Raw genomic sequence first — 27,898 nt, forward strand, 5'->3', positions numbered from 1 at the left:
TGCCTTCGTTTGGGTTGATAACTGCAAGTACTGATCATGTACATGAGTCCTTCCCTTATATAAGTTTGTTACCTTGATCTAGGCCAGGGTTTCCAGTGTGGCTTCTGAGAAAACTAGTTCTATGAACCAGTCCATGAAAAATGATTTCTCTCGTCAAATAAGTTAGGCAAACCTGCATATTATGGTCCTGCTCAGAAAGATTTACAGTGCATGTTAGCATATCACAGACATTGGCAAGTACTGCAATAAAGTAACCTGAGGAGCTTGATAACTCAGGATTCCCAAATTTAATTAAACCACAGAAATTCTTTCTTCACATGATACTTAATATCCTACAAAACCACTGTTTTCTGGAATACACTTTGGAAAATTTGGTTATAGATAAATACTCTTTCCTATAGGCAAACAGTGCCCCTAACCCAGTTCATCCATTTTGTAGATGTGTATGTTATTGCCCACCAGGAGAATCAATCAAGAATGCTTTTATGACCACGAACAAACCATCATCACCACATCTCAGAAGTATGCACCAGAGGCTACTAAAGCAACTAAAGTAAACCATGTTGGATCTGTAGTATTATCGTCATACACAAAGGATAGGATGTAATCCAGGCCAAAGAAGGTTATTTCCCAAGTCATCTAATGGCCACACATACATATTCCTGACTGAAGGAGCATGCTAGACAAGTTATTTCTGAGAAATATGACGACTTCCAGCGTTACACAGAGTGATGACTAAATATTTTGGATATCTAGACATCCTGCCCTAAAATTTAACAGTCTTTTTGTGCACTCTCTGACCAGCATTCCAGAATCTGCCCAGAACCTCATCATAGTTGTACCACATAACCTTATTTCTAAAATAGAAGGCCTAAAAATCCCAGATTTGCAGAATTTGGGTCTCATTGCCCACCCAATGATTGAATCTTCTCTACATCCTGTTCAGCAGGCAGCAGAGTATCATAAAGAATCAACAATGTGGAACTCAGTTACTGGAATTTCCTCCTTTCTGCTTTGACTCTCTAGATTAGAGCCCTAGAAGTCTTCATATTGGAGATGCAAGTGGTAAGTCTCAGTTCTGAGAAGTACTACTCCCCACACACAATTCTCAGATACCTAAGTGCACCTCTTATGTTCCAGATCTGTGTAACGGAGGCATGCACAGAGGAACAGAATTGCCCTGTAAACTTTGACATCAAAATGCACAACATGTGACTCAGCATTTACAGCCTCTGGATTTTTTGTTCTGTGTTTTTTGTTTTAAGAGGTCCTGTGGTATAGTGGAAATAGCATGATGAACTTGGAGACAGATAGGCCTTGTTTCTAGTTCTGGCTCTGCTACTTAGAATCTTGATGACTTTAGGCAAATCATTAGATCTCTCTGAGCCTCAGCTACACTATGAGAATAATAAAATCTTCCTTACGGAATTGTTGTAAGTTTGTAAAGAAACAGGTACATAGTAGGCACACAATAAATATCACTGTACCCTCCAATCTTTTTTGGATGAGAATTGGTCTGTGTGCTCCTGGTCACCACTGGGGCCTGTTCCCTCTCTGCTATCACAGTGTGGCTTTTCGTACTGGTTCCTTGGTTCTCTGGCCTCTGAATCACCCTTGAATCAACCCTTGAAATCTGTTCTCCATGGCCTAGATAACCATCTTCCAGTTGGTTACCTACATATTTGGTGACACATTAGAGGGAAAAAGGTATACTTCTCTCTAATTAAAGTTCTCAAGTGAACTTGTATATAGTGAGACCAGAGACTGTATTTCTTAATCCCTCCAAACCAAATTATCTGGAACAGCACATATATATTGTAGTCTGTCTCTGAGTTGTTTGCTTTTAGAAAACTATGGTTAGAGGTAAATAATTTTTTCTAATCATCAAAGTTGATGATACCCCATATCTGGTACTTGAATAAGTATCTCACTTGTAAAATTTCCACTTAAAATCCTTGAGTTTTTAAAGTGTAATAGCACAGAAAGATTTTATTGTTGTTTACTTTTGCTGTGAGTGCTTCAAAATCCCTCAGTTGCTCTTGAGAGAGTAAAATGATGTCATAGGCAATATTTTCTTAAGGTAGTAGGCAGAAAGCTAAGAGTACACAGCACACAATAGGTCATATATACAAAGGCAAATATTTTCCAAATATAACAATTCAGGAAAAAAAAGTTTCATTTGAGCTGATAGCATAACTGCTTATTTGAAAATATTTTGCTTTTGATTTAAGAAGAGTGTCACCTGTTTTTCCAAATTGTGGGATGTATTCTTTAAGATCACAAAAGTGTTTAAAATATTTTATTACTGTACTGAAAGTATACAGAGACAATTTACCTGAGCAAGATGCTTTTTTAGAGACTTTTGCACATCCTTTGGGATCACGTTTCTATGAAGTAGAACTAAGGGGAAAAATACACAACCACCAGAAACCAGTAGAGCTTTCAGATTGTCTATTATTGATAATATTTCCATGACAACAGATATCTAGGAAGTAAACTGGAAATGGCATTGCTACCCTGAATCGCCTCTTTTGGAATCAGGTTCCATTCTCCTCAGTCCAGTTAATCCTTGCTACACTTTTTAGATCTATTTACCAGGCATAGAAATGTCTTTCTTTCCCCCATTTATTACCCCATTGGACCAATGGTTATGTGGCTGAAGTGAAAAATGATTTTTGAGGGACATTTCAGCCTTCTAGCAGTTAGCAATTAAAAAAAATATAAGCACCAATCCTGAAGAAATTACCTGCAGAAAACTTGGACTGGCATTTGGAACTAAGAAGAAAATCTGGATCTTGACCAAGACAAAAGGTCACCAGCCCAGGCCTGCACAGTGTGGTGTGTCATGCTGACCACAATGAAACTGAAAGAGACTGAGGACTCTCCCTATGGTGGAAAATGAGACAAGGAAGCTTTGATTAGTGAGCTGTTAGGCACACAGATATTAATTTTGAAGCATTCCCATTTCCAGGCTGAATGATAATGCTTGTAATATTAGGGGCTTGTTTGGCTGCTGCAAGAAATTCAGAAGACCAAATAGGGCTCTGAGTGGCTCTAATGAGACTGTTAAGTTCCACCTCCCTTCCCTTCCTCTACATCCTCTCTTGCCCCTCCCACCTCTGCCCGTCTAACTCTTGCCCACTGTGTATGGACAGGCACACACAAGTATATATACAAGCTCTTTAGTATATTTGTCAATAAAGAAGAAAAGAAAGGGGAAAAAACTCCAAGTAAAGAATTTTTCATTTCTCCATCTCACCTCTGTCTTACAGGTAGGTAGGAAAAGAGAAAAGGAAACTCCTCTCAGTCCAAAATGGCAGCCACCCCCTTCACCAATTTTGCATGCTTCCTCCAATATTAGAGGACCTGACTTAGGCATCTGATTATGGAGTCTACTAAATTGCAAGTCCATCTTTAAGTTGCTACATTCAACAGTGTCTCTCTTTCATGTTAGAAAAATTCCGGGTTGGCAATTACAAGCATCTCAAATGACCAGACACTGAAGAAAGACTGACCTGCCTCATTCAGAATGACTGTTCTAGAGGGCTTTAGTGGATAGCCCTGAAACACCTGGAATCTGAAGCTTAGGGACTTAAGCCCTCGCTCTTCAACACAGACTCTGACTTTGGGGCTGGGGGCTACTCTCTTGGTTGATGACTCCCCACAATGATACTGATGTTTCTCTACCTCACAGGGATGTTGTGAGGACTAGCTCTAGAAGTACAGTAGTCCCCCCTTATCTGCAGTTTCGCTTTCTGTGGTTTCAGTTACCTGCAGTCAACTATGGTCCAAAAATATTAAATGGAAAATTCCATAAATAAACAATTCATAAGTTTTAAATTGCATGCTGTTTTGAGTAGTGTGATGAAATCTCATGCTCTTCTGCTCCACCCTGCCCGGGACGTGAAGCATCCCTTTCTCCAGCGTATCCACTCTATATCTACTCTATATATGCTACCCATCCATTAGTCACTTAGTAGCCCTCTCAGTTACCAGATCTGCTGTCATGGTATCACAGTTCTTGTGTTCAGGTAACCCTTATTTTACTTTATAATGTCCCCAATGTCACCTTTATTATTAGTTATTGTTGTCAGTCTCTTACTGTGCCTAATTTATAAATTAAACTTTACCATAGATATGTATGCATAGGAAAAAAACATAGTATATATAGGGTTTGGTACTATCCGTGGTTTCAGTCATCCCCTGGGGATCTTGAACGTATAACCCACAGATGGGGGGGGGAGAACTGTAGCAACAGTTACCATTCATGTAGTTGTGAGTATTATCGTTGCTGTTTCCTGTAATATGACTTGGCATTAGCAGAGTGCTTTCTGATTGTTCTTGATTATATATGGTGGCAGCCAGGTACTGACTGAGGAGGATGCAGTGAAGCTCTGGCTTGGTTGCTCGCTTTCCACAGTGTGCTTCTGGGAAGAGGCTTTGTTGATGGAACTCAAGGTGCTACCTTAAACAAGAAGCCATTGTGCCTATCTGAGGTTCCTGTGGCTATTTTCACTTGATTATTAGGCAAGTTAGTTTCCCTTTACCTCCATTCTGCTGGACCACTGCCAGAGAACTAGATCTTAAACTCAGGTTCCATCACTGAGCTGAAGGTAGTAGCTGATCCACAGAAGTTCAGAAAACAAGGACCAGATTTCTGCTTCTCCTGCAGGAGTAGCCCCAAGAAGCCAGCCAGCCCTTCTCTTCAAACAGACCAGGAGACTAGAGTCAGACAGTTCTTTTCCCCTTATTCCCAAAGTCAAGGTGACACGGCTTTCAAGAGCGCACACTTGAACCTTTCATAAAGAGAGAGGAAGGCAAAATCTAAGACCTAGTGCCTACTTCTCTTGTTTCCTACTGAAATTAGGATGATGGAGGAAAATAGATCAGAATTTACCTCTTACTTCTATCCTTAGTGCCCTCACACTCCCCCACTACTCACTCACATCATACACTTGCCTCTCCATCAGATGTGAGACCTTGTTCTTCTCCCAAACCAGCCTCAAACTTTGCATTGATGTAAGAGAAGAGGCACTTAGAGTATCTTGCTATGTTCTGTCTCTGCCCCAGAGCCTCCATATTGAAACCAGTTTCCTTCTGGTGGATGTGGAGTCTGTGACGCCAGGAGCAGGCAAATATGAGAGTCAGAAGCAATCTCCCTGCCTTGCCTGGGGCCTGCATTTTCCACCCTGTTCCTTCTCCAGTCTCCACCTACACACACACACAGACACACACACACACAGTTCTTTCTCTTTCCCCTGATTCAGCAACATTCTGGAGAAAAGCCAAGGAAGGACTTCAGGAGGGAGGGGAGTTTCCCCCTCCTCGGGGCAGAATTTTCTTCTCCAGGCCAACAAGAGGTTCCCTAATGTGGATTGAAAGGCTAATGTGCTTTATTTTTTAACTGCTTTCTGTTTGTTTGAATGTTGCATATTTCTGCTAGCGAATTTTCCTTTAATAAAACCATTAATACACCAATGGTATTTTCTTATTTACAAGAGACTGACAGAATTAATGCTGTTAACATTGGGCCTTTTTTTCCTTTTTCTTTTTTTTTTTTTTTTTTCTTTCTCTCGTTTGCTTTCCAGGTCATGCTGACCTGTTCGGCTTGGACTGTTTCACATTTGTTTTTAATGTCAGTTTAAATGTAATTGTAAAAGCATGTATGCTCTAAATTCATGGAGTTAGTTTTTCCAGTGGAAAAGCCTGGTATACGAAAGCATTTCCAGGGTCTGCAATTGCACATGAGCAGGTTTTTGGTAATGACCTTGTGCCCACCCCCTGGGATGTCATCTGGACAGTGAGCCCCTTTCTTCTGGCTCAGTAGTCAAAGAAGAGACTTAGAAATAGTTTCTGCCAGATCCTGTGCTTTGGCAAGGATATGCAGCATTGCATATCATTCTATTATTAATTACGTTTACTCCTCCATGAACTAAAAACCATTAGACTAAATAGTCCAACATAAACGTTGAAAGATAAAATTTTATACTCTTTTCCCTGGCTATTCCTCTGACTCAGAATTGGGACTGGGTGGAGATTGGGGGTTGAGGGAAGGACTAAGGAGCCTTCTTGCCTGAGAGAATTGGGCCTACACTTATTAGTGTACACTTACACTTGGATGCACCCCCTATTAATCTCTCATTCCATGCCTGCCAAGGACTGGGCTCTGTTCCCTGTCTCTTGTCCCTATCCTGGTTCTTCCGTGCTCATCTCCAACTGACCCTTCTCCCGACTAACATGCTAGTCCACCTGATGAAATGGAAAGACTACCATCCTAGAAGTCAAGATACCTGTTTCTAGTTCCTGCTCTGCCAATATCTTGCTGTGTGACCTTGTGAAAGACTTAGTTTTGGCCTTCAGTCTAATCATCTTGAAAATAGTGACTGATTTGGATGAGAGGGGGATAGACAAAATCTGGGGCCTTCAAACATTTTCTTGGCAATGGAACCTTTTCTTCAAACAAAATCTGACGCAGAGTCTCAAATGTAGATACAGAATAAAACACTGCTGCTCTGGCTTGAAAGAAGGTGGAGTTACTGGAGCCACATGCTCAGGCCCACCTTGCCTCCTCTCAGAGCCCCTTAAAGAAACTTATAGAACCCTTGGGACTCTACTAATGTACTAGATTGATGTCTGGGGACCCCTCTAACTGTGATTCTCTCTCCTAACTGATTTCAACCCCTGTGGAACCTCTATATGTGTTATCAGTTAGCTTTTTCAAAAAGAAGTTAACCTGCTTGAGATAAAGGAGATGAAGTGGAGCAATGTGGGTCTTAGCAGCTAGCGAGAGTAAGAGGCATCATTTATTGACCTACAGAATTTACTCTGTGTTAAGTACCTTACATACATTGTCCTAGGGAAAATTAAAACAACTCTGTGAGTTAGGTCCTATTATTATCTTAGGATTCTGAAACCTGTCAGTTTGGCCCTCAACATTTGGCTTGAGACCAGTTGCCCAAGTTGGAATGCAATACTTTTTATAGGCTACTACCCTAAGCAGTTTTTCACAATGTTTTCTGCTAGAGATTTATTCTTGGAAAATGTCTTAGCCTACACACTGGCATACACTTTTACAGGATTCAGAGCACTTTTACTGAGATCATCTCATTTCCTCCTAATAACAGCCCTATGCAATAGTCAGGTCAGATTGTCACCATTATACAGATGACAAAACTGAGGTGTAGGAGAAATCAAGGGATATGTTCACACATCCCGTAAGACTCTAACTACCACCACCAATAATAAAAAGCCCTTTATTGTGAATAACATTTTAGGACTTTGATGTCATCATTGCATTCCGCCTCCTTAAATTTGGTGTATTCACTATGCATCAGTCTGGGATAGCCCTTCTGGTGGTATAGAATCTTCCCTTTACTCTCAGACACCACCAGGCTCTATCTTCCTCATTAACAGCCTTATAAAATTCGGTACTAATATTATCCCCATTTTACAGATGAGGAAACTGAGGTACAGAGATGCTAAGTCTTGCCCAAAGTCACATAGCTGGTAAGCAGTAGAGCCAGACATACAACTGAGACAGTCTGGCTCCAGATTCTTTGCTCTTAAATACTACCCATTATACATTATATGAGGAAACTAAGAGCAAAAGAAGGAAAGGGATGTGCCCGAGGTCATACAGTGAGCCCCCCTGGATCCTAATCCAGTGTTCTTCTGACTGTCTAAGCCTGAAGTTGTACAGTGAGATCCTCTGACTCTAACCCTAGTAGATGGAAAGATGGCTGGCATGATTATCAATCAGTTTCACTGTCCCCAGCCCCCCCTATTTATGTTTACTAGGCTGTTTTACTTATTTACATATCTGCCTGACTAGTGAAGATATTTGAGTTCATGACCCCTAGGTTTGAACGTTATAATATATAAGCACCTGCACAAACATATAATCACATACATTCACATGAGTACAGCCTAGTCTGGTTTCACAAAGAACTTGTGGCCCTGCACCAAACATACTTTTATGTTTACTTAACGTTTAGAATTACACTTAAGATCTGAATTTAGTTTTATAGGCAGTTATCTGCAGAAGAAACTCAGTTACTGTTTTTCATTTCATAGTGTGTTACTCTACCGTCCCCTTCTCTGCTGTATCTGGTTCTCTGTTAATCCTGCTGTCCCTTCCTCCTCATGCCTGAGTTAGGTCACCTGCAAGCCATTCACTCCCTACTATTTAGGAAGGGGTGGAGAGTGAAGAAACCATATTGGAGGGCTCACTATGTGCCAGGCATTATCTCTCGTTTAGTTCTCATAAATGTCCTAAAAACGAGGTGGCAGCACCCCCATTTTACAAACGAGGAAACTGAATCTTAGAGAAGCTAAGCAAAGGTCTCAAAGTTATTAAGCTAGTAATTGACAGAGCTGGGATTTAAACCCAAGACTGTCTGACTCCAAAGCCTATTATTTTGCCCTACAGCACACTTCTGTAAGGAAAGTGTATTAGTTTTCTATTGCTGCAAAACAAATTACCACAAATTTAGCAGCTTCAAACAGTACCCATTTATCAGCTCACAGTTCTGAAAGTCAGAAGTCTGACACAGCATGACTGGATCCTCAGCTCAGTATCTCACAAGGATGAAATCAAGGTATTGGTCAGCCTGCATTCTAATCTGGAGCTCAGTGTCCTCTTCCAAGCCCATGTAATTATGGCAGGATTCAGTTCCTTGCAGTTGTAGGATTAAGGTTTCTGTTTCCTTTCTGGCTGTCTGCCAAAGCCCACTCAGCTCTTAAAAGCTGCCCTCATTTCTTGTCACATGGATTGCTCCACCTTTAAAGCTACCAACAGAGAATCTTCCTTATGTTGAATCCTCCTGATTCCATGAATGTCTTTCCAGAAAGAGCCTAGTCCCTTTTAAAGGCTCATCTGATTAAGTCAAGCCCATAAAGGATAATCACTCTTAAAATTCAACTGAATTTTGACCTTAAATCTGTCCAGTCCTTTTATAATAGCACCCAGATTAGTGTTTGCCTAAATAACTGGAAGAAGGTATGTGTACACCAGGGGTTGGGAATCTTGGGGGCCATCTTAGAAGTCTACCTGCCACAGAAAGTGATTCTTCTATGCTCCAAATTCCATGGTGAGATATGAAGAAAAGAAACATATTTGACCTTAGGGAGAGGGATTCAAACTTTCTAAGACTTTGGAAACTTCACCTCACTTTGCCTCTCCCCTGCCCATGAATGAGAAAGCCTCTATCTTGAGATGGCAAGGAATGAGGCAGGAATAGTGCCTAAAGGTCACAATGGCTATCGAAGCTACAGATTAATCACATCTACCTCTCCTTAGGGAGACAGCATGGAACCTAATATGAAAAATCTTTCTCTGGTGCTGTAGAGACAGCCCTCACAGGAGTCTAATGCCACCAGACTGAAAATTAAGTTCCCCATAAGATCCAGGAAGTAGGATCCAGGCATCATGTCAATCCCCTGAAGAGCCGGTAGGGGCAAGGAAGTACCTTGCCAATGGCCTTTTCTTGTCACTGCTCTTACCTAAGACTGAAAGACAGGGAAGAGATGAAAAGCAACTCACACAACATTAGAACTATCTACCTTTACTGTCCCCTTTCTCCTGGCTTCACCACTCAATTTAAGTAAACCAGTGAGTCTCTGCCATAACACAGGGGCTGACAGGCCTATACCTTATATGAAAGAGTTAAGTCTGACACGGGGGCTCAGGTGCAGGAGGCAGAAGGGGTGTGGGGGTGGCCTTCATGGAAGAAAATAAGGCCTTGGGCATTGAGTAACAGCTGAGACTAGCAAGCCTCATTATCCAGCATTCCAAGTCGTCTAGCAACATGCTGGCCTCTGCTGCAGAGAGAGAACAGAGGATCCCCCAACAGAATGAATGGAATCTGATTTCAATTACATTCAGTACAGTCACCCTCTTCAGGCAGAGAGGCCAGAACACCTGGTGCAGCTTGGGCCACTGTGGCCACAGGGGCAGCACGTTACCCAGGTCCTAGAGGCAAATGGAAATGCAGCTTCTCTTCCTCAAGCAGATGCCATATAGGTATAGAAGAAGAGGACGTGAAAATACCGGCCAAGTTCTCATTAGCACTACACAGAGAAGGGGAATTATTTCATGTTGGTGGATTCTCCCCACAGTCTCTGCACATATTGATCTCGATTGCAAGGAGTTTGCTTAGGTCCACGAGTCATCACCCCATTGACTTCTGAGTCATGGGTGGGAGAGTTGAGGTGACAAAGCGTACCTCACTGATTACACCAACACCAATTGCTTTGTGTGTCTCTCCAACTTTTAGAAAAGCCCATGGATTTATCTGTATAAAATTCATTTGGATTCTTTTCTTCTTTATCAATAGCATGAGTAGGGCATGACAAATGGGACAGCTGCTCCAGAGAACCGTGTAGAGTCACAGCACTATTCCACAGAACTTTCTGAGATAATGGGAATGTTCTATATATGTGCTGTCCAGTGTAGCAGCCACTAGCCACATGTGGCTTTTGAACACTTGAAATGTGGCTAGTGAGATTAAGGAATTATATTTTTAATTTTATTTAATTTTAATTAAATTTAAGTAGCCACATGTGGTTAATGGCTACTGTGTTGGACAGTGCAAATCTAGAAGGAGCTCAGAGAGGCAGGTACTGAGATACAGTAGAAATGAGTTAGTCAAAAAGAGAGCCGATGTGGCACAGGGAACACTGGATTAGGAATAAGAGCCCTGGTTCTAGTCTCAGCTCTGCGGCTAGGTGACCTCCCTCTCTCTGGCCTCAGCCTCCCATTCTTTGACTTGAAAGATAGGATTAATGTTAGAAGTCCCAAACTAGTGGCTAAGGACTGAATTCAACTTTGGAATACAGATGAGTTTCAGGAAAACTTTTAAATATTGTGGGAATGCTTTCTCGGTGTGTGTGTATGTGTGCGTGCGTGTGCTTGGTAGGGGCAGGAAGGCAATAGGGCATTCACTCCAGTTCACTAGAGTTCCCACCATTCTCCTGTACACACATGCGCGCACACACACACACCACTACTGTATTACCTGTGTAGACTCTGAGGTATCTTGAATCTGTGACCCCCTGAATGAGATGATCTCTAAAGACCCTTCCTATTTTGTCATGCTGTGAATCTTTAGGTCACTATAGTGCCCCAAACCTGTTTCTACTCTGGGCACGGAACTAGAGTATTCTCATAGCTTCCTGCCTCTTCCCTTCTGTTTGGTTTTTTTGTGTGTGTGTGAGGAAGATCAGCCCTGAGCTAACATCCGTGCTAATCCTCCTCTTTTTGCTGAGGAAGACCGGCTCTGAGCTAACATCTATTGCCAATCCTACTCCTTTTTTTCCCCAAAGCCCCAGCAGATAGTTGTATATCATAGTTGCACATCCTTCCAGTTGCTGTATGTGGGACGCCGCCTCAGCATGGCCGGAGAAGTGGTGCGTCGGTGCGCGCCCAGGATCCGAACCCGGGCTGCTAGTAGCAGAGCACACGCACTTAACCGCTAAGCCACGGGGCCGGCCCTTCCCTTCTGGTTTTTATGCTAGTTACTGAAGTTTGGAGTCAAGGGTGAGAATGGAAGGAACACCAGCCCTACTCCTCAACTCTGCTATTAGGCTAGAAGTAGGGTTCACGGCTTCAGACTCCTTGAGGAGGCAGCATGGTATAGTAGAAAGAACATGGGCTTTGTAGTCAGCAAACCAGGTTCAGGTTATTGGGTTATCTTTCTTGATAGCTGTGTTACCTCAGTTTACTCACTTGAAAAACAGGGATAGGAAATATTCCTAACCTCCTAGGGCCTTGTGGAATTAAATGATGTAATGTGTTCATGAAGTGAAGCACATAGAAGGCCCTGAAAAAATAGTTACTTATATTTCTCTTAGTTACCTCAGGCATAGGACTAATTACATCTCTGTCCTCTCCCAGGCTGGAGGGGGTGCTACATGGTCTGGCAACTCCTGGGCTCAAGGCCAGAAAGTGCCAGTGAGGAGGAAGAGGGAGTCTACCTCTAGAAACTGTACCAGGAGAGCAGATCCGATAGGCCAGTCTGTAGAGCTGCCTACAAGAACCTGTGTCAGCAGTGGGTTCACCAGATGATGAGATATTGTGGGGGCCAGGCCTCTAGCTCTGGGAGAAGATGAGCCTAGCCCAGCCCATACCTTCCAGACTGTGCTCTTGGTGGGAGGTGGGAAGTGGGAGTTGACAGTGGATATGCATATCTCCTTATTACTGACTGTGCCCAAGCCCTGCAGAAATGATTGTTGGACAAGGTCATCTTGCACTCTGGGTTGATTTACCAAGCTCTCCTGTTATTTACCCTGAGTTCTTCTCTATACTCCTTTTGCACCACCAACCCCACCATTTTCTCCTCCTCTACCCTAGTTGTTAATCCATATGTGTGATCTATTCTTGCATTTATTTACTGAGTTGCACTATGATTGGAGTTTGCATTGTAGGACTTATTTTTTTAATTAGAGTTGAGAGTCAGTTCCAGATAAATATCTTTTTGTGCAGGAGCCAAAAACAGATCAGCAGCAAGTTTTGTCGTATTTATCCATTTAAGTTGAGCAATCCACTTCTCTCTTTGTTTTATACCTTTTTTATTTATTATTATTACTTTAAAGGGATTAGAGATCAAGCAGTTTATGGTCTGCCTCAGTGCAACTGCCTATGCTAGGCCTCAGAGTTATGACCTTTTCAATTATTTATATTTCTGCCAATATAAATGCTAGGGAAAATAGCACAAAGTAAACATCAGGATGCCCAAGGACCTCTAAATTGTGTGTGTGCGAGCATGGGGGAGGATGGTTCTTAAGGTTTGAGTTTTATATTATTGTTGTTGTTTTAAATAATGTTATTTCTATCATCCTTTCTAATGACTGCCTCCTAGCATAGTTCCCATTTTACAGACTGATTATAGAAGCAGGGACATTCTGTTAGTTATTTGATACTATTGAGAATTTTAGCCCTTCAACTTCCTCTTCTGCCCTTTGCTAAAGAAGAAAATCAATATGTGTGTTACAGTGCATGTTCAACTATGGGTGTAATGTCTGACAATATCTGATGCTGTTATAGTGTTCAATGGGAAATGCTGCAACACTAGAAAATTCCCATTCGTTGAGCCCAAAGTGGGATGATAGAATTTGTAGTCTGAGGATAGGAAGGGACAGTCGAGGCCATTCTTTTTTTTTAACTTATTCTCATCTGTTGCTTGAATTCTTAAGCATTGTGCGTCTAGTCTCCGCTTGATCATCTCCAGTGACATGAGTACCTGAGTGCCTGGCATCCTTTCAATCTTCAGAGAGCTTTAAGTATCAAAATGTGTGTGTGTGTGTGTGTGTGTGTGTGTGTGTGTGTGTGGAGAGAGAGAAAGAGAGGACTAAAATCCAAGTCATTATGCTTTCTGGTACCCCTAGGGACCCAAAGAACAAGTCTAGTCCTTCTTCCAAGGTCTGCCTTTCTAGTCTCTTTCCCTAGCACTCTGCTACACATGCTAGATGTAGACACAAGTACATCACTCCCTTGATTTAAAACATTCTGTATTTTCCTATCACCCATAAGATAAAGCCAAAATTTCTTATTAAGATATACATGCCTCTTTAAAATCATGCCCGATCTTTGTTTTCAACCTCATAAATAGCCACTCTCCCCACACATGTGATACACACTCCAGCCACATCAGTCTCTGTTTTCCTCAAACACTCCTCAGTGCTTTTGTTTATGCTCTTTCTACTCTTCTCCGCCTGGTGAAATTCTCACCATTCTTCAATGTCCAGGTCACATGCCACCATGCAGAGAGATTATTGTCTTCCTCTTTTGTTAATACTTTTGTTATAACATTTACTGGTTTGGATTGGATTGGTGGTTACCAGAGGGGAAGGGGGAGGGGGGAGGGCGAAAGGAATAATTTGGCACATGTGAGTGGTGATGGGTTATAATTAGTATTTGGGTGGTGAACATGATGTAATCTATGCAGAAATAGAAGTATAATGATGTACACCTGAAATTTATACAATGTTATAAACCAATGTTACTGCAATAAATAAAAAATTAAAAAAAATAAAAAACAAAACAAACAAAACAAAAAAAAAACATTTGCTGGTTTGAGATTTTCTAGAATTGCTTGTGGGCATTTATTTCTCCTGTACCAAACTAGGTTAGTGCCTGTTTCCTTTTTGTCACCCAGAAACGAAGGCCTAGCAATGGATGTCTGTTGAATGAACAAATGAGTCATGAATATATTAGTAAATGATTTAATTGAGGGTCTGAGGTATGAATACTGAAGGCTGCATTTACGCAATGCAGAGCCCAATCCAAGGATATACTATGTCTGTTTGGCAAGGGGATTGGAGAGAAAGCATGATATGAAAGTTTGAGTTTAGTAGGGATTTGGAATGATGAATTATTCTTTCAACCAGTGTTTAAACTGAGCACGTCTCCTTAAGGGGTTTAGAATCTGTGAACAGGGAGAAGGAACATCCTTATTTTTTTAGTTCAGGCAGATTTTCTAACAGGGTAGGTGTGCTGTGTGTTTTTGACCACTGATAAGAAATCAAAGTTTCCTTTCCTTTTCAATAGCCCGGAAGCTGAAGAAACTTGGTAATCTGAAACTACAGGAGGAAGGGGAGGCTTCCAGAGCCACCAGCCCCACTGAGGAGCCAACCCAGAAGCTGACGGTGTCACACATTGAAGGCTATGAGTGTCAGCCCATCTTTCTAAACGTCCTGGAAGCCATCGAGCCTGGTGTGGTGTGTGCTGGACATGACAACAACCAGCCCGACTCCTTTGCAGCCTTGCTCTCTAGTCTCAATGAATTGGGCGAAAGACAGCTTGTACATGTGGTCAAGTGGGCCAAGGCCTTGCCTGGTAAGGAAAAGGAAAGTGGGGGCATGGGATAGGGGAGATCATATTTAGTGAATGCCCCTATGGGTCAGGTACCCTGTCCAGTCCTTTCCTGCTCGTTAACTCATGCAATCCTCAACATAACCCTATGGGGGGAGAGATTGGTATAATCCCCACTTTAAAAATAGGGAAACTCAGAAACCAAGGAGAAGAGTAGCATTATAGACTGTCCCATGTGCCTCATATTGGCACACAGCAATCATGTTTCCATGTTCAATCCACAGACATAGTGAGCAAATTTCCCCATAATCACAGATCACATAGACATACCCTTATATGCCTTAAGATGCTCCTCTACATGTGTACACACATGCGTACCCCAAAGATAATCTTGAGCCTGACTGATATTCTGTCTTCAATATTCCCTTTAGGAGCCATACCATGAGAACTCGCATAATATGGTGTCGTAGAAAGAACAAGGGGTTGGGAGTCAGAACACTTAGGTTCTAGTCTTAGCTCTGCTGATAACTCATTGTGTGATCCCTTCCCTTTCAGGGTCTCAGTGTCTACAGCTGTGTAATGTGTGAAGAGTGGTTTGGACTAAATTGATAGTTTTCAAATTCTGCTTCAAGGAACTCTTAGTGCTCTTTAATCTACTTTAGGAATCATAGTGGGAGGAAATATTAGGCGATAGTGAAAGAAATACAAAGTGTTTTTCTAACTTATGCTTGCATACCTCCAGTGATGGGGAACTCACTTCCTCCATAGGCCATCTGTTGTTCGAACAGGTCTGATCATTAAAATGTTAGAGCTTAAAGAAGCCTCAGAGATCCTCTACCCAAGGATTCACAAACTTTCCTTTAGCAGTCAAACTCTTTGTTTCACAAAAACATCATACACAGATACCAGTGGAGCTGGTTGATTTAAAGCCAGTGCCTCTCCATCACTACCCACAGAGAATCCTCAGGTCACTCTTGCAGAATCTTAGGACTCCAGGGAACACAGTTTGGAAACAATTGAAGCATAAGCTCTTTAAAGACTCTCCTAGTCCTAAAATTCTGTGATTCAAAGATTCTTTTGAAACATCAACCAAACCTCTTCTTATGGAGTCAAAGATTAACCTGCCTTCTAATGAGAACTGCCATTCAGATCAAAATATATATTGAACAGAGCAGTTTCATATGTGTTACCTGACTTGATCCTCATAAGAATTCTATAAAGTAGGGATTCTTTTCCCTATTTCATAGATAAAGACACTGAAGCTCTGAGAAGTGATGTGCCTGGCCTACAGTAGCACAATCAGAAAGTATCAGGGCCAGAACTTGAGCCCAGGTCCTCTCCTGATTTCAGTCTCCTCCTCATCCCACTCCACCCATAGTCTGTATCGTGCCCTTGTAGTTCTGTAGCACTGGGCTTTACAGTGAGAGGCCAAAGTCTCATTCAAGGCCACTTGGGTCATAGTGTGGACTTGCTGCCTTTGAAGACATTGTATGTTGGCTGTCTAGCCCATATTTTGTCTTTCCAACTTACAAGGCCCATTCTCAGCCATCAGACCTTCCCTAACACCTTCCCAGCTTGGAAAGCTGAGGTTGACTACCCAATAAGATCGCTGGGAAGAAGGCCCAAGGATTCTGGCTGCATATGCACTGTGCCAAAACAGAGGGTTCACACGGGGAGGAAAACATACAAAAAATAAAAAGTTACTTTAATTCTTATCACTTATTTAGCTGGATGTCTTGATGTCACGTGTGTAACAGACATTCAGTTTAATCTTTCCAAGCAGTTGCCAAACACCTAAATTGACCCATTTTATAGGATACAGAACCTTTTCATATAGATGATTCCACTTAATCCTCACAGCAGTCTTGTAAAGTATAAGGACTCTTACTTCCATTTCAAATGACAAGGCTTAGAGAGGTTAACTAACTTGTTCCATTTGGTCACTTAACAAATGGAGCCAGAACTTCAACTCACATCCCCAGATTTCTAATTTGGTGGTCTAACAATAACCTAGTGCAAATCATTTTGGCTGAATTTGTATGACTGCGAGTCACTAGCTTTCCTCAGCCCGACCCCCAGGATGGGAAGCCCTCTCCTTACATTAACAAGTCTGCAAGTCAACATCAGTTCACCATCTAGCTTGTCCAAGGAAATGGTCTCTGACCCTGAGTCATTTAAAAGAATAGCTTCAAAAGGAAGCCAGTTACAACGTTCATAAGAACTGTTCTTCATATTATCAATAATAACCTACTAGTTCAGGTTGTTTGCTCATTCAACAGATTGAGTTCTGGTCCTGTGTGAGGCACTGTACTACGCACCTACTCAGATAAATTTTGTTTAACCTTAAAACAAATTAAGTGTTTAAAACAAAATTTAAAACAAAATTAAATTTTATTTTGTTCACCTGTGATGGTGATGATATATGTAAATTTCCTAGTATAGTATCTGGTACATTAATAGATGATAACTATTAATTCAGGGTGGGTGAGTAGATTGTGTATACACAGTATATTTATAATCACATGTACCTGGTTTGAAATCTTAGCTATATACTAGTTATGTGACCTTGAGCAAATCACATGTCGACATGTGCTTCTATTGCCTCATTTGTAGAGATTGTAGAACAATCTCTATATTGCAAATTATCAACATAGAGATCATGTATAAAGAGCACCTAGTGCAGCAGCTGAAACGTAGTAGATACTCTGTAAATGATGGGTGATTATTATGAAGCTTGAGTGCTAAGCCACTGCTTTCACTAAAATCAATTTAAGCTGCCATCAGGCTTCCCTAGAAGCTCATGCATGGGTCCCAAGGATGAATCATCTTCTTTGAAGACCTTGGCTGTTGGGTGCACTAGAGCAGCAAAGATTTTCTAATTGGCCTTTCTTTGGGCATGTTCTCCCAGACTACACACGATATGTTTCCACTGCATATTGCTAAGAAATGATGTTGATTGGATTCTAGTGAGAACACAGAGTCCCAAAGAAACTGCCTCTGCTCACTAATCTGTTTGGTGTATTTCAAAACCTGAGAACGACTCTTCTTTGTTTCTCCAGAACAGCTTAATACAGTGCCAAATAGGTGTTAAGTGAATGCGTGTTGAAGGAAACCTGTAGGCTGGAGCTACAGTTTCCTCAAGTCACTCCTTGATAGCCATGCTAGCTGAGCAGGCTGCTTCAAAAGCTGGGCATTAGAGAACAGAGTTAGGTACTGTAATCAGATTAGACCTATAGGAAAATAGCCTGCTACGTTGCTGATGTGTACACAGTAATTAGGCTTGAGTGCTAAGCAGCTCTCACTAAGGACTGTTAATTAGTATTACAGCTGAACTAAGCTTTCCATTTTTTCTCCTCTTTGTTAGTTCTCTGAAATCTCAAGGAGAGAAAAAAGCATCAGTATTGACAGCTTCCTTGGTACTTGTACAGTTTAATCTTCATCCCCCGCTATGCACTATCACATTCACACACCCACTAGTCAAGGCTTTTCTTGCTTCCTATTGCCTCCCACCCCAGAGGTTCAGGGTTCAAACTCCTGGGCCCTCTCCCCAAGAGATCCTTGGATCTTCCATGTCTTGCCCCTGCTTTTTGTCTCTTACTGGAAAGAGTTAGTCCCAGGCATTCTGTGCTACAGAAGGGCTTCAGGCAAGAAATACTCTGAGGTCTGAGGCTCTGGCTAGTCTGTCAACATATCACCACAGTGAAGATGGGAGGCACAGGCCTGGGAGCTAAGATTGTATCCAAGGGTGGTGATCTGAGGGACTCTAGAATCCCTGATGTCTAGTAGGCTTGAGACCTAAACGAAAAGGAAATGGGGTATGTATGTGGGTGGGCAAGGACCAACCAAGCAGAACAGTGTGTCTAGATATTATAGACTTCAGACCTGAGCCTATGGCTAAGAAAAGCTCATGACCATGGTAGTTCTTGAGCTATGTCCTTCAGCAGTAGAGTGGAAAAAGCACTGAAGAAGAGAATTAGAACACCTGGGTTCTAGTCCCAGTTCAACCACATATAGAGTATATGACCTTAGGGAAGTCGGTTAACTTCTCTGGCCCTCAGATTCTTTGTTGACGAAATAATTGTCACATTGCCTCCCATTAGGGTTATTGTGAGGGTTAAATGGGGTCATCAACAGGAAAGTTAGGAGGATTATGTAAATCCATGGAAGAATTCTTAATGAAGTATATAGCAAGATGAAATTTCAGACAATTCTCTATCTCTTGGGGAGAAGAGAAATGGGGTGCTGGTAGGGGATGAGCTCTGAGGTGATACTTTAAGCATCTAACTGTTTGGAAACCTCCAGGAAAACATAGCCACATCTGTTCTATCTATGTGGTATTGTGGAGGTAGCATCTGGGAGCCTCTGTACTCTGAGTTTAAGGGGGGTAATTTGGAGATCATCTAATTCCCATTTTATAAAATGAAAAAAAATCGAGTCCTTAGTCCATTTAATTAATATTTTTCAAATGCCTAGTCTATGTACTAGGGAGGAAAAGATGAATAAGAAAGGATGGTCCCTGTCTTCAAGAAGCTCCAAGTCTTGGAGACAGATGTGTACATAGATAAATTCCAGTACTGTGTAATGAGTGCTATAACTGCATGGAGTTACATAAGGTACAGTAAGAAGGTAAAACAAGAATCATTAAGTCTTCTGCTTGAATGAGTTGGAAAAGGCTTCACAGAGGAGGTAGCTTTCAGTGAAGATTTGAAATATGAGTAGGTGTTTATCAGATGGGAAGCCTGGGGAGGGAATAATGCATTCTAGGCAAGGGTAACTGCCCGTGCAGAGATAGCAGACATATAGAGGCATGAGAAAGCATGGCATGTTCAGCAAAATGTAAGTTCTTCAGAATAGCCTGAACCTAAATTATGAGAAGGCACATGGCAAGAAATTAGTCGAAGGAGGCAGGTCATAAAGGGCCAGTTTGTGTATAATAATGGCAGTAGGGCAGGAATGGCAGTAGAGTAGGAAACTAATGGGGCCAGGGTACTTGTTGAATAGAAAATAATGGAGAGGAAATGGGAGGCAGAAAAAGGGTCAGAAAAGAGAGAGAGCCTGAAGGGGTTATGGAGAAAGCAGTGGCTGAGAGAGGCATTCTGCCATATGCTGATATGTAATAATATCCCTCTCCCAGGGTTGTTAGAAGGGTCAAATAAGATTATAACTAGAAAAGAGCTTTGTAAAGTTAAGAGTGCTGTTCATCTGGGAGAAATGATTATTACACCGCATCTTCAGAAAGGCATAGTGATCAAGAGCATGGGCTTTGGAGTCAGAGCATTGTTGTTTGGCTTTGGAACTTAATCTGCCAATTACTAGCCTTATGATCTTGGACAAGTTCTTTAACCCTTTTAACTCACTTTTACTGATTCACGAATGGGAATACTAATAGTACCTACTTTAGTGGATTGTTGTGAGAATTAAATGAGTCAATATAAGTAAAACACTTAGAAAAGAGTTCATTCATTGTAAGCAGTCAGTAAGTGTTGGATTATTATTCTCTTCCAACTGACAATGCCCTTTTTGCCTCCGTCACCATCTCATTTGAGCAGCTCAATGAAGTATTGAGGGAGGGCAAGGAATATTATCCCCACCATATAGTTGGTTCTTCCCCTGCTCTCCTAGCATTGATCATTCCTGGGGCTCCTCAGGGGCTGCCAGAGTGCCAGAGATTCTCAGCCCACCAGAGGCCTAGACTTCGCTCAGCCCATCAATGCCCAGTCTGACCACTGCCTCTGCCCCATCTCCAGGCTTTCGCAACTTGCACGTGGACGACCAGATGGCAGTCATTCAGTACTCCTGGATGGGGCTTATGGTGTTTGCCATGGGCTGGCGGTCCTTCACCAATGTCAACTCCAGGATGCTCTACTTCGCCCCTGACCTGGTTTTCAATGAGTAAGTGCTCATGGGCCCAGAACTCACATAAACATAGCATCCTAGCCAGACCCGGTTGGTGGTGATGATGGTAATGGGAGTAACAGGAGGTTAGCCCATTTGATGTGTATGTGAGGCAGTGGAAACCCCAGCCAGCCTGCCCAATCTGAGGTGGCTTTGCCTGGATGAAAGGCCGACTAGTGGGAGGCAAGGAGGGTTGGTGCTGAAGCCATCCCTTTCCCACCCAAGACCCAATCCTGGTATTGTGGCCATGCTTCTGACCTGCTTTGTAGCTTATCTCAGAACCTCCCCTCACTCTGTGTCAAGGTCCCTCCCCTTCACTCTGATCAACATAGGGAATGGGCAGAGAGACTCTAGTTGTGAGGGCTAAACTTCCTTTGGTCCCTTTGCTACCACTGAGGGTTGCTGCCAATCACCATTTGTTGAGTAACTCCTTTGTGCCAGGAGTATACTAGATACTTTTTAAATCCTTTCATTGAAACCTCATGATAACCTGATTTCCGCTTTTTATAGATAATCTTTTTTTTGTAATTTATGGGGATAATTAGGCTCAACAAAATAAAATGACTCACCCAAGGTTACACAGCTAGTGCATGTTGGCAACAGAATTCAAAGTATGTCTGTGTAACTCCTAGTTCTTGTACTGCCTCGTGGTGCTAAGTGATGAGGAGGAGCAGCTCCACCACTCTCTGGCCATGTAACCATGGCCCAGCTACTTCCCTTCTTTTAAAAACAGGTTTAATTAATGCTTGCCCTGCCACCAGTTCTAGTTATCCTTCATGAATTTGGCCAAGGGCTCAGATTGTTGAATTATACTTTTCTCGGCTAAAATCTCTATTCTGTTATTTCCTACATCATTGTCTTCGGGCAAGACTGTTAACTTCCCTGACCCTCAGTTTCCTCATCTGTTAATAAAATACAACTTTCTTAAATGATTTGTTATTATGACTAAAATGGGAGCTAATGGATGTGAAATGTCTGGGTCATAACGGGCAGGAAATTAAAAAGTACCTTTCTGATACTCTCTTTCCCTAATAGTGATGATCTTCTCTATGTCTGCTGTTTGAGGTCCCTTGGTGGCATTGTGAATGGAACTGGCCAGAAAAATATTCCCAAGGACCTTGAGCTAGTCTTACCACAGAGAATCCCTCTGATCAAGGCAGGAATTGACCTTCCCTCCCTTCCAGCCCCCTAACCCAGAAGAGCCTTAAATAAAATTAAATCTGTAGGCCAGTGGTTCCTTCCAGTACAGCAGTGCCATGTGGGGCAAAATGAGCATCCCCAGCTGCCCTTTTCCAACCCAGCCAGCCCTGGTAGCCAGAAGCTAAGAATATCCATTGGGCTTTTGGCACAAAGTGCTTTGTGATTTCCAGATCTCCCAAGAGTTACTTATGATGCCATCTTCTGGGGCAGGCCTTAAAAAGCCCACTTCCTGTTTGTCTCTCACCCCCACTCTCCTGCTGTCCTCCAGTGACTGAATTAACTCCCTGGGTACCTGCACCACCCTCCCCATTCAGAGCTCTAAGACCTTGGAACCTCTGCAAGGTGATAATTGGTTGTTTTCTCAATCCTCATGTCCTTCTATGCCTCTGCATAAATATGTGGCACCCCACCTCAGCTTTCTGGCCACTTCCATGTATGTCATCAAAAGGTACCAGAGGACTCCCTACAGGTCAGGCTCCTAGACCCATCAAGCCCAAGCGTCCTGAAACAATAGCACTCCCCTTCATTTTGTAGGAACCCACTATGTTAGAGCTCTTAGGGCCCCTAGAAACATCTAAACCAATGTTTTTCAATGGGGATGCTGTTGACATTTTTGAAGGAATAATTTTTCATTGTGTTGCCATATATTGGAATACGTTTAACATCCTTCGCACTTGCCCCCTAAATATCAAATAGGATCCCAATTACTGTGACAGCCCAAACTGCCCCCACACATTTATAGCACCCACTAGGGAGGCAGTAACTCTCCAGTTAAAGCCACTAATTGCTACTGGCCTCCTCAAGGTACTAATGAGGAGACTGAGGCCCAAAAAGGGAGACAGGGACTCTGGACCAACCCATTTGCTGATCTCTGTGACACCAAACCCTGTCATCAACCCTGCTTTCTTCTTTCCTCCTCCCCTCTTTGTGGCGAACAAATGTGAGGGTAATGGGCTTGAACCCTAGCTGTGTGACCTTGGGTAAATTACTGAACTTCCCTGAACCTCGATCTGCTCATCCGTAGAATGGTGAATAGTATCATAATGGCATCTACATGCCATTTATTGAGCACTTACTATATGCCAGACACTGTGCTCAGTGTTTTCCAGTTTTTATCTCCCCTTTTATCCACTCTCTTTTATTTCCACCTACCTCTGCTCTCTTTCTGAACTCCATTCCTGCTCCTTTGTTTTCTACCTTCCACTGTCTTCTTTCTTTCCTTCCTTTAACTCTCTCCCTATTCTTTTTGCCCTTTCCCCCCGCTTTTTGTTCCCTTTCTCTCTGAACTCCTTCCTGTCTTTCTCTCTTTTCTCCCCTCCTTTCCCCACCTTCTCTATCCCTGGGTCCTGTGGCAGTGTTAACAGCAATCCTCCACGGCAGGACCATGATTTCAATGGTAAAAAGACTGCAATGTTGTCATCAATAGAGGCTTGGAAGTACAATGGAGACCTGAGCAGGGCCAGGCCCCAGGGTCAGCAGATCTTATTAAAAAATTCTCCAGGGTGAAAGAGCTTGGAGCAATACTGTTCTCCTCAATTGACTTGTGATACTATCTGAACACTTTTTCTTTCTAGCTGGGCTCCAGCCTGAATTGAATACTTCTATACTATCTGCCCCCTTCCCTCTTTCTCCAGGCCAGCCAAGATTTCTCTGAGATAGAGTGCTGAGCTTTCACCCAGCCAGTACCAGGCCTGCTCACCTTGTGGAGGAGGCTGGTGATTTGGGGACCAAAATGTCAAACCACAGCCTTCAGGCCCTATCTGAGAGGACTTTTTCCTCACCACTTAAGTGGGTGTCAAATTTCCTTTTCTTTCTCCACAAGATATAAAATCAATTTCTCTCTCTCTCTTTCTCTCTCATACACACACACACACACACACACACACACACACAGTTTCTGAAGTGCTGAAAACTAGGAAGGCCTACTAGCAGGAGTTTGCTGTCTTTCTCAGAGGCTTGCCATGGTCACTCATGGAACAGAGAGGTTGCTCCCCCCGAGAAGCTGTCAAAGCCTTGGCCCCCTCCCTATATCATTTATAGGTGATAACGTGGTGATCTGTTCACAAGTCACTATAATAAAAGCAGCTCACACGTGTTTACAACTCCCAAACTATGGTAAGGAATGGCCAGTGTATGAGGGAATAGGCTGCCCTTCAGCAGGAGACGTTTAGATTGGACATTCAGAAATACTTCCTGGCTGATTTGATGAGCATTAGAACTTACTTTGAAAGGACAATGGGGAATCTCTTTCCCTGGGAGTTTTTAAAGAAATGATTAAATTTCTAGTATGGGAAATGGCATTTAAGCCAAGAGGCAGGGGAATTGAGAGGATGAACTACTGTGGTCACTTAGGAATCCCTATGTCTTTATGTTAAGAGTTGATTTCTGAGGCCTGTCTCCTAGAAATCCTCCAAGTTGGGATGCCTGAGAGGCAGGTTCTGGCTCTGGCTTTAGTTGGGATGTTAGAACTGTAGTCAGGGAGAACATATGCCTCGCCTATTGTGTTCATTTGGTTAGGTTTTCCTGTCCCTGTCTCAGTAAAGAAGAGGGGCATGGGGACCTGGAAATTCCACGTGCTAACTCATATCCTGGCCAGGGAAGATGAGTAGTTATCAGAATGTCAGGATTTTGGGAAAAAAATTAAACAACATTGTTCCTTGTCACTGAAACACAAGCAAGCAAAACAGCAGGCACTTCTTGGAGAACCTGGGGAGGGCAGGGCAACCAGAGACATTCTCTCTTGGCTTATTATAAGCCTTCCCTCACTCCTCTCCTTCCTCTGTGTGTCTTCTTCCCAGGTACCGCATGCACAAGTCCCGGATGTACAGCCAGTGTGTCCGAATGAGGCACCTCTCTCAAGAATTTGGATGGCTCCAAATCACCCCCCAAGAATTTCTGTGCATGAAGGCACTGCTGCTCTTCAGCATTAGTAAGTGCCTGGAGGGGCAGGGAATGCCCCCGGGGGCATAGGGGCTCAGAGCAGAGCTGCTTTTATCATTAAAGGGTTATCAGAAAGAAGTCAACTCCTAGACATTTTCCTTCTTCTTTCACCCTCCCTCCTCTATACTCCCTTAGCATCCTTGTTTCTAACAAGGATGTATTTCATGTCTAGAGACCAGTTTCTCTGCTAGAATTCAATGTCTGTTAGATCCCCACCTACCCCCAGTTTCTCTTTGAGACAAGGCCTTTTTGGCTGATTATACCAGGTCTCTGAATTTTCCCATAGCTTCTATCATAGAAACAGGCAAGGACCACCTTATATTTCTTGCAGGGCAGAAGATATTGCCTCCTGGAAGGAATGGCCTTCTCTGCCAACAGAAGGAGGTCTATGTAAACAACTCAGACGGGGTTTATTTGGCAGCCAAGGAACCTTTCTTTAATGTCTCTTTTAAGCAGAGTGCTGTCTTCTCTGTGAGGGAAAAAGAAGGCAAAATTTTATATTCAAAATCATGTGTTTTAATTGTCTAAATCAGAGCTGGACCATGGACAAGGTAAAACCATAGGTCCTAATAAATGCATTAGATGAGAAAGACTAGAAAAAGGAACGGCTCAGTAAATTTTATTTACTTGATGCCCTTCAGATTGGGTCCAGCTAGCTTTTTCCCTAAGACCTTCTGGGCAGACTGAAGGCCCAGGGCATACAGACCTCAATGGACAGGAAGCCAAGTAGATGGTTCCCTCCCTGTGGGGGTGGGGATCAAATTTGTGGTAAGAAAACTTGGTGCTTTGTCTAATGCTCCTTCGTGGGCATGCTTCCCTTCCTATTCTGTCTTCATCCCACGTCAGTTCCAGTGGATGGGCTGAAAAATCAAAAATTCTTTGATGAACTTCGAATGAACTACATCAAGGAACTTGATCGTATCATTGCATGCAAGAGAAAAAATCCCACATCCTGCTCAAGGCGCTTCTACCAGCTCACCAAGCTCCTGGACTCTGTGCAGCCTGTAAGCAAACGATGGAGGATGCTTTGGCAGGGAGAGCAGCCTGATAGAGCCAAGTGATAATATGCTTTTCTAGGGTCTGGCACCACCTGTTGGGAGGTGCTTCCATTCCCTTCTGGCTTTCAGTGTGGCCCAGGAAGAAAATGCAATGGAAAAGAAAGGAACACAGGTCACAATGTCCCAGCTGGTTGTTGTGAAAGAAGTGGAGGAGTTGAGAACAGAGCAGTTGGGATTCAAGGAAGGGGCTTAGAACAAATAAGTTCTCTAGGCAGACAAAACAGACCTAGATGTTTTCCTCTTCTTCTTTGAGTCATGTGCGTGTGAGTTAATGTGTGTGTGTGTGTGTGTGTGTGTGTGTGTGTGTGTGAGAGAGAGAGAGAGAGTGTGCTGGGAAAGAGGAACACCCAGTCCTGAGTCAGAGAGCTTGTAATGGTGTAAAAGATCTCTTGGGGGACCTCAGTGACTCCCTGGAGACCATTTAATGCACATGTGCGTGCGTGCGCGCGCGCGCACACACACACACGCACACACACACACAGGGAGGACCAAGGACAGGGAAGAAGGAGGGAATCAAAGGTAAGGGGGGGGAGAACCCGACAGAAGCCAACTCCTTGTCAACCCCGTTTTCTGTTTCTCCTGTTATCCCCTTACAGATTGCACGAGAGCTGCATCAGTTCACTTTTGACCTGCTAATCAAGTCCCACATGGTGAGCGTGGACTTTCCAGAAATGATGGCAGAGATCATCTCTGTGCAAGTGCCCAAGATCCTTTCTGGAAAAGTCAAGCCCATCTATTTCCACACGCAGTGAAGCTTTGGAAGCGCCTATTTCCTTACCCCACCCTACTCCCCTTTTCAGATATCTTCTGCCTGTTATAACTCTGTACTACTTCTCTGCAGTGCCTTGGGGAATTTCCTCTGTTGATGTATAGTCTGTCATGAAGATGTTCCTGAGTTCTGTTTGCCGGGCTTTTTTCTCTTTTCCTCCTTTCTTTTGTTCCCCCTCCCTGTCCTACCCTCCCATGGCACTTTCAGACTCTGCTGCCTGCCATGACTATTATCTGTGTTTTGAATGGTGGTGTATTTCTTTAAATCTGTGATGATCTTCATGTGGCCCAGTGTCAAGTTGTGCTTGTTTATAACTGCGCTGTGTGCCAGCCACACAAATGTTTACTTACCTAATGCCACAGGAAGTTTAGGGAGCTAAGAGTATCTGGGAAAACAAAAACCTTGCTAGCATTTTTCCTCTTAAAAAGTGTAAAAACAAACCAAAATCCCCAAAGAGGCCAACAGTGACTAGAATAAGGTGAAAATTGCAAGCCCATGGGGAGTCACTGCTTTTTTCCCAAACCCTTCCTCCCTAGGAGACTTTATTTTCTGCCATTGGCTGTTGCCATTAGAGAGCAAGGTGACCCCAGAGCTGAGTTGGGGCAGGGGACAAATTTAAGAGAATGAAGAGGAGAGGACAGATGGATCACCAGTACCTGCCCACAGCCTTGGCCTCTGAAGTCTAGACTGCTCAACTACAGTGCAGTTCATTGTACTGAAAATGTGCTTCTTGTTTGAAAACTTGTCTGCATGTGAACGCCTCCCCCCAATCCCTTTTCTCTTTCACCCTCTGCCTCCACTCTCAAATTGACGTTCTTTAGCTTTCCTAAGAGCTTTGAACCGAATGTTCTCTTTAGCCAAAACTTGGCCACTTCCAGTGAAGAGTAAGATCAGTGAAAAGGAGAGGAGAGATCTGACCCTTTGAAAGGGCCCATCTAGATCCAGCCCTGCTTTCCCATTTGTGGGCCAAGGAGGAGCTTGGGGCTGGAGTTAGAGGAAAAGGAAGTGGTGGCTTGGCTGTTATCCTGCTTAGGACACTGAAGATTTGATCCTTCTTTGCCCCCACCTTTAAAAGACCTCAATATTTTTTGCCTGACTCCATGCAGCTGCAAGCTCCTCCACCCTCCCTTTAGTGTTCTGTAGGGCTGAACTTCACCAGACTGCATTACAGCCACAGTGCTGAAGCTTGTTCACTCCTTTCAGCATGTTCACAGACTCTCTGCTAAG

The 27,898-nt window shown here is 43.0% G+C and overlaps 1 protein-coding gene across 1 annotated transcript in view; it reads left to right on the plus strand.

Annotated features, from left to right (window-relative positions):
* The window catches only part of AR (androgen receptor), a 159,280-nt gene extending 132,208 nt beyond the window's left edge, over positions 1-27,072 (plus strand). The window contains exons 4-8 of the mRNA XM_058536054.1: positions 14,546-14,833; positions 20,557-20,701; positions 24,703-24,833; positions 25,691-25,848; positions 26,499-27,072. Coding sequence (XP_058392037.1) covers positions 14,546-14,833; positions 20,557-20,701; positions 24,703-24,833; positions 25,691-25,848; positions 26,499-26,654 — 878 coding nt within the window. The 3' untranslated portion in view covers positions 26,655-27,072. The remainder of the gene's footprint in view (positions 1-14,545; positions 14,834-20,556; positions 20,702-24,702; positions 24,834-25,690; positions 25,849-26,498) is intronic.
* The last annotated feature ends 826 nt before the right edge of the window (positions 27,073-27,898 follow it).

Source organism: Diceros bicornis, chromosome X (genome assembly GCF_020826845.1).
Source record: "Diceros bicornis minor isolate mBicDic1 chromosome X, mDicBic1.mat.cur, whole genome shotgun sequence".
Lineage (NCBI taxonomy): Eukaryota > Metazoa > Chordata > Mammalia > Perissodactyla > Rhinocerotidae > Diceros > Diceros bicornis.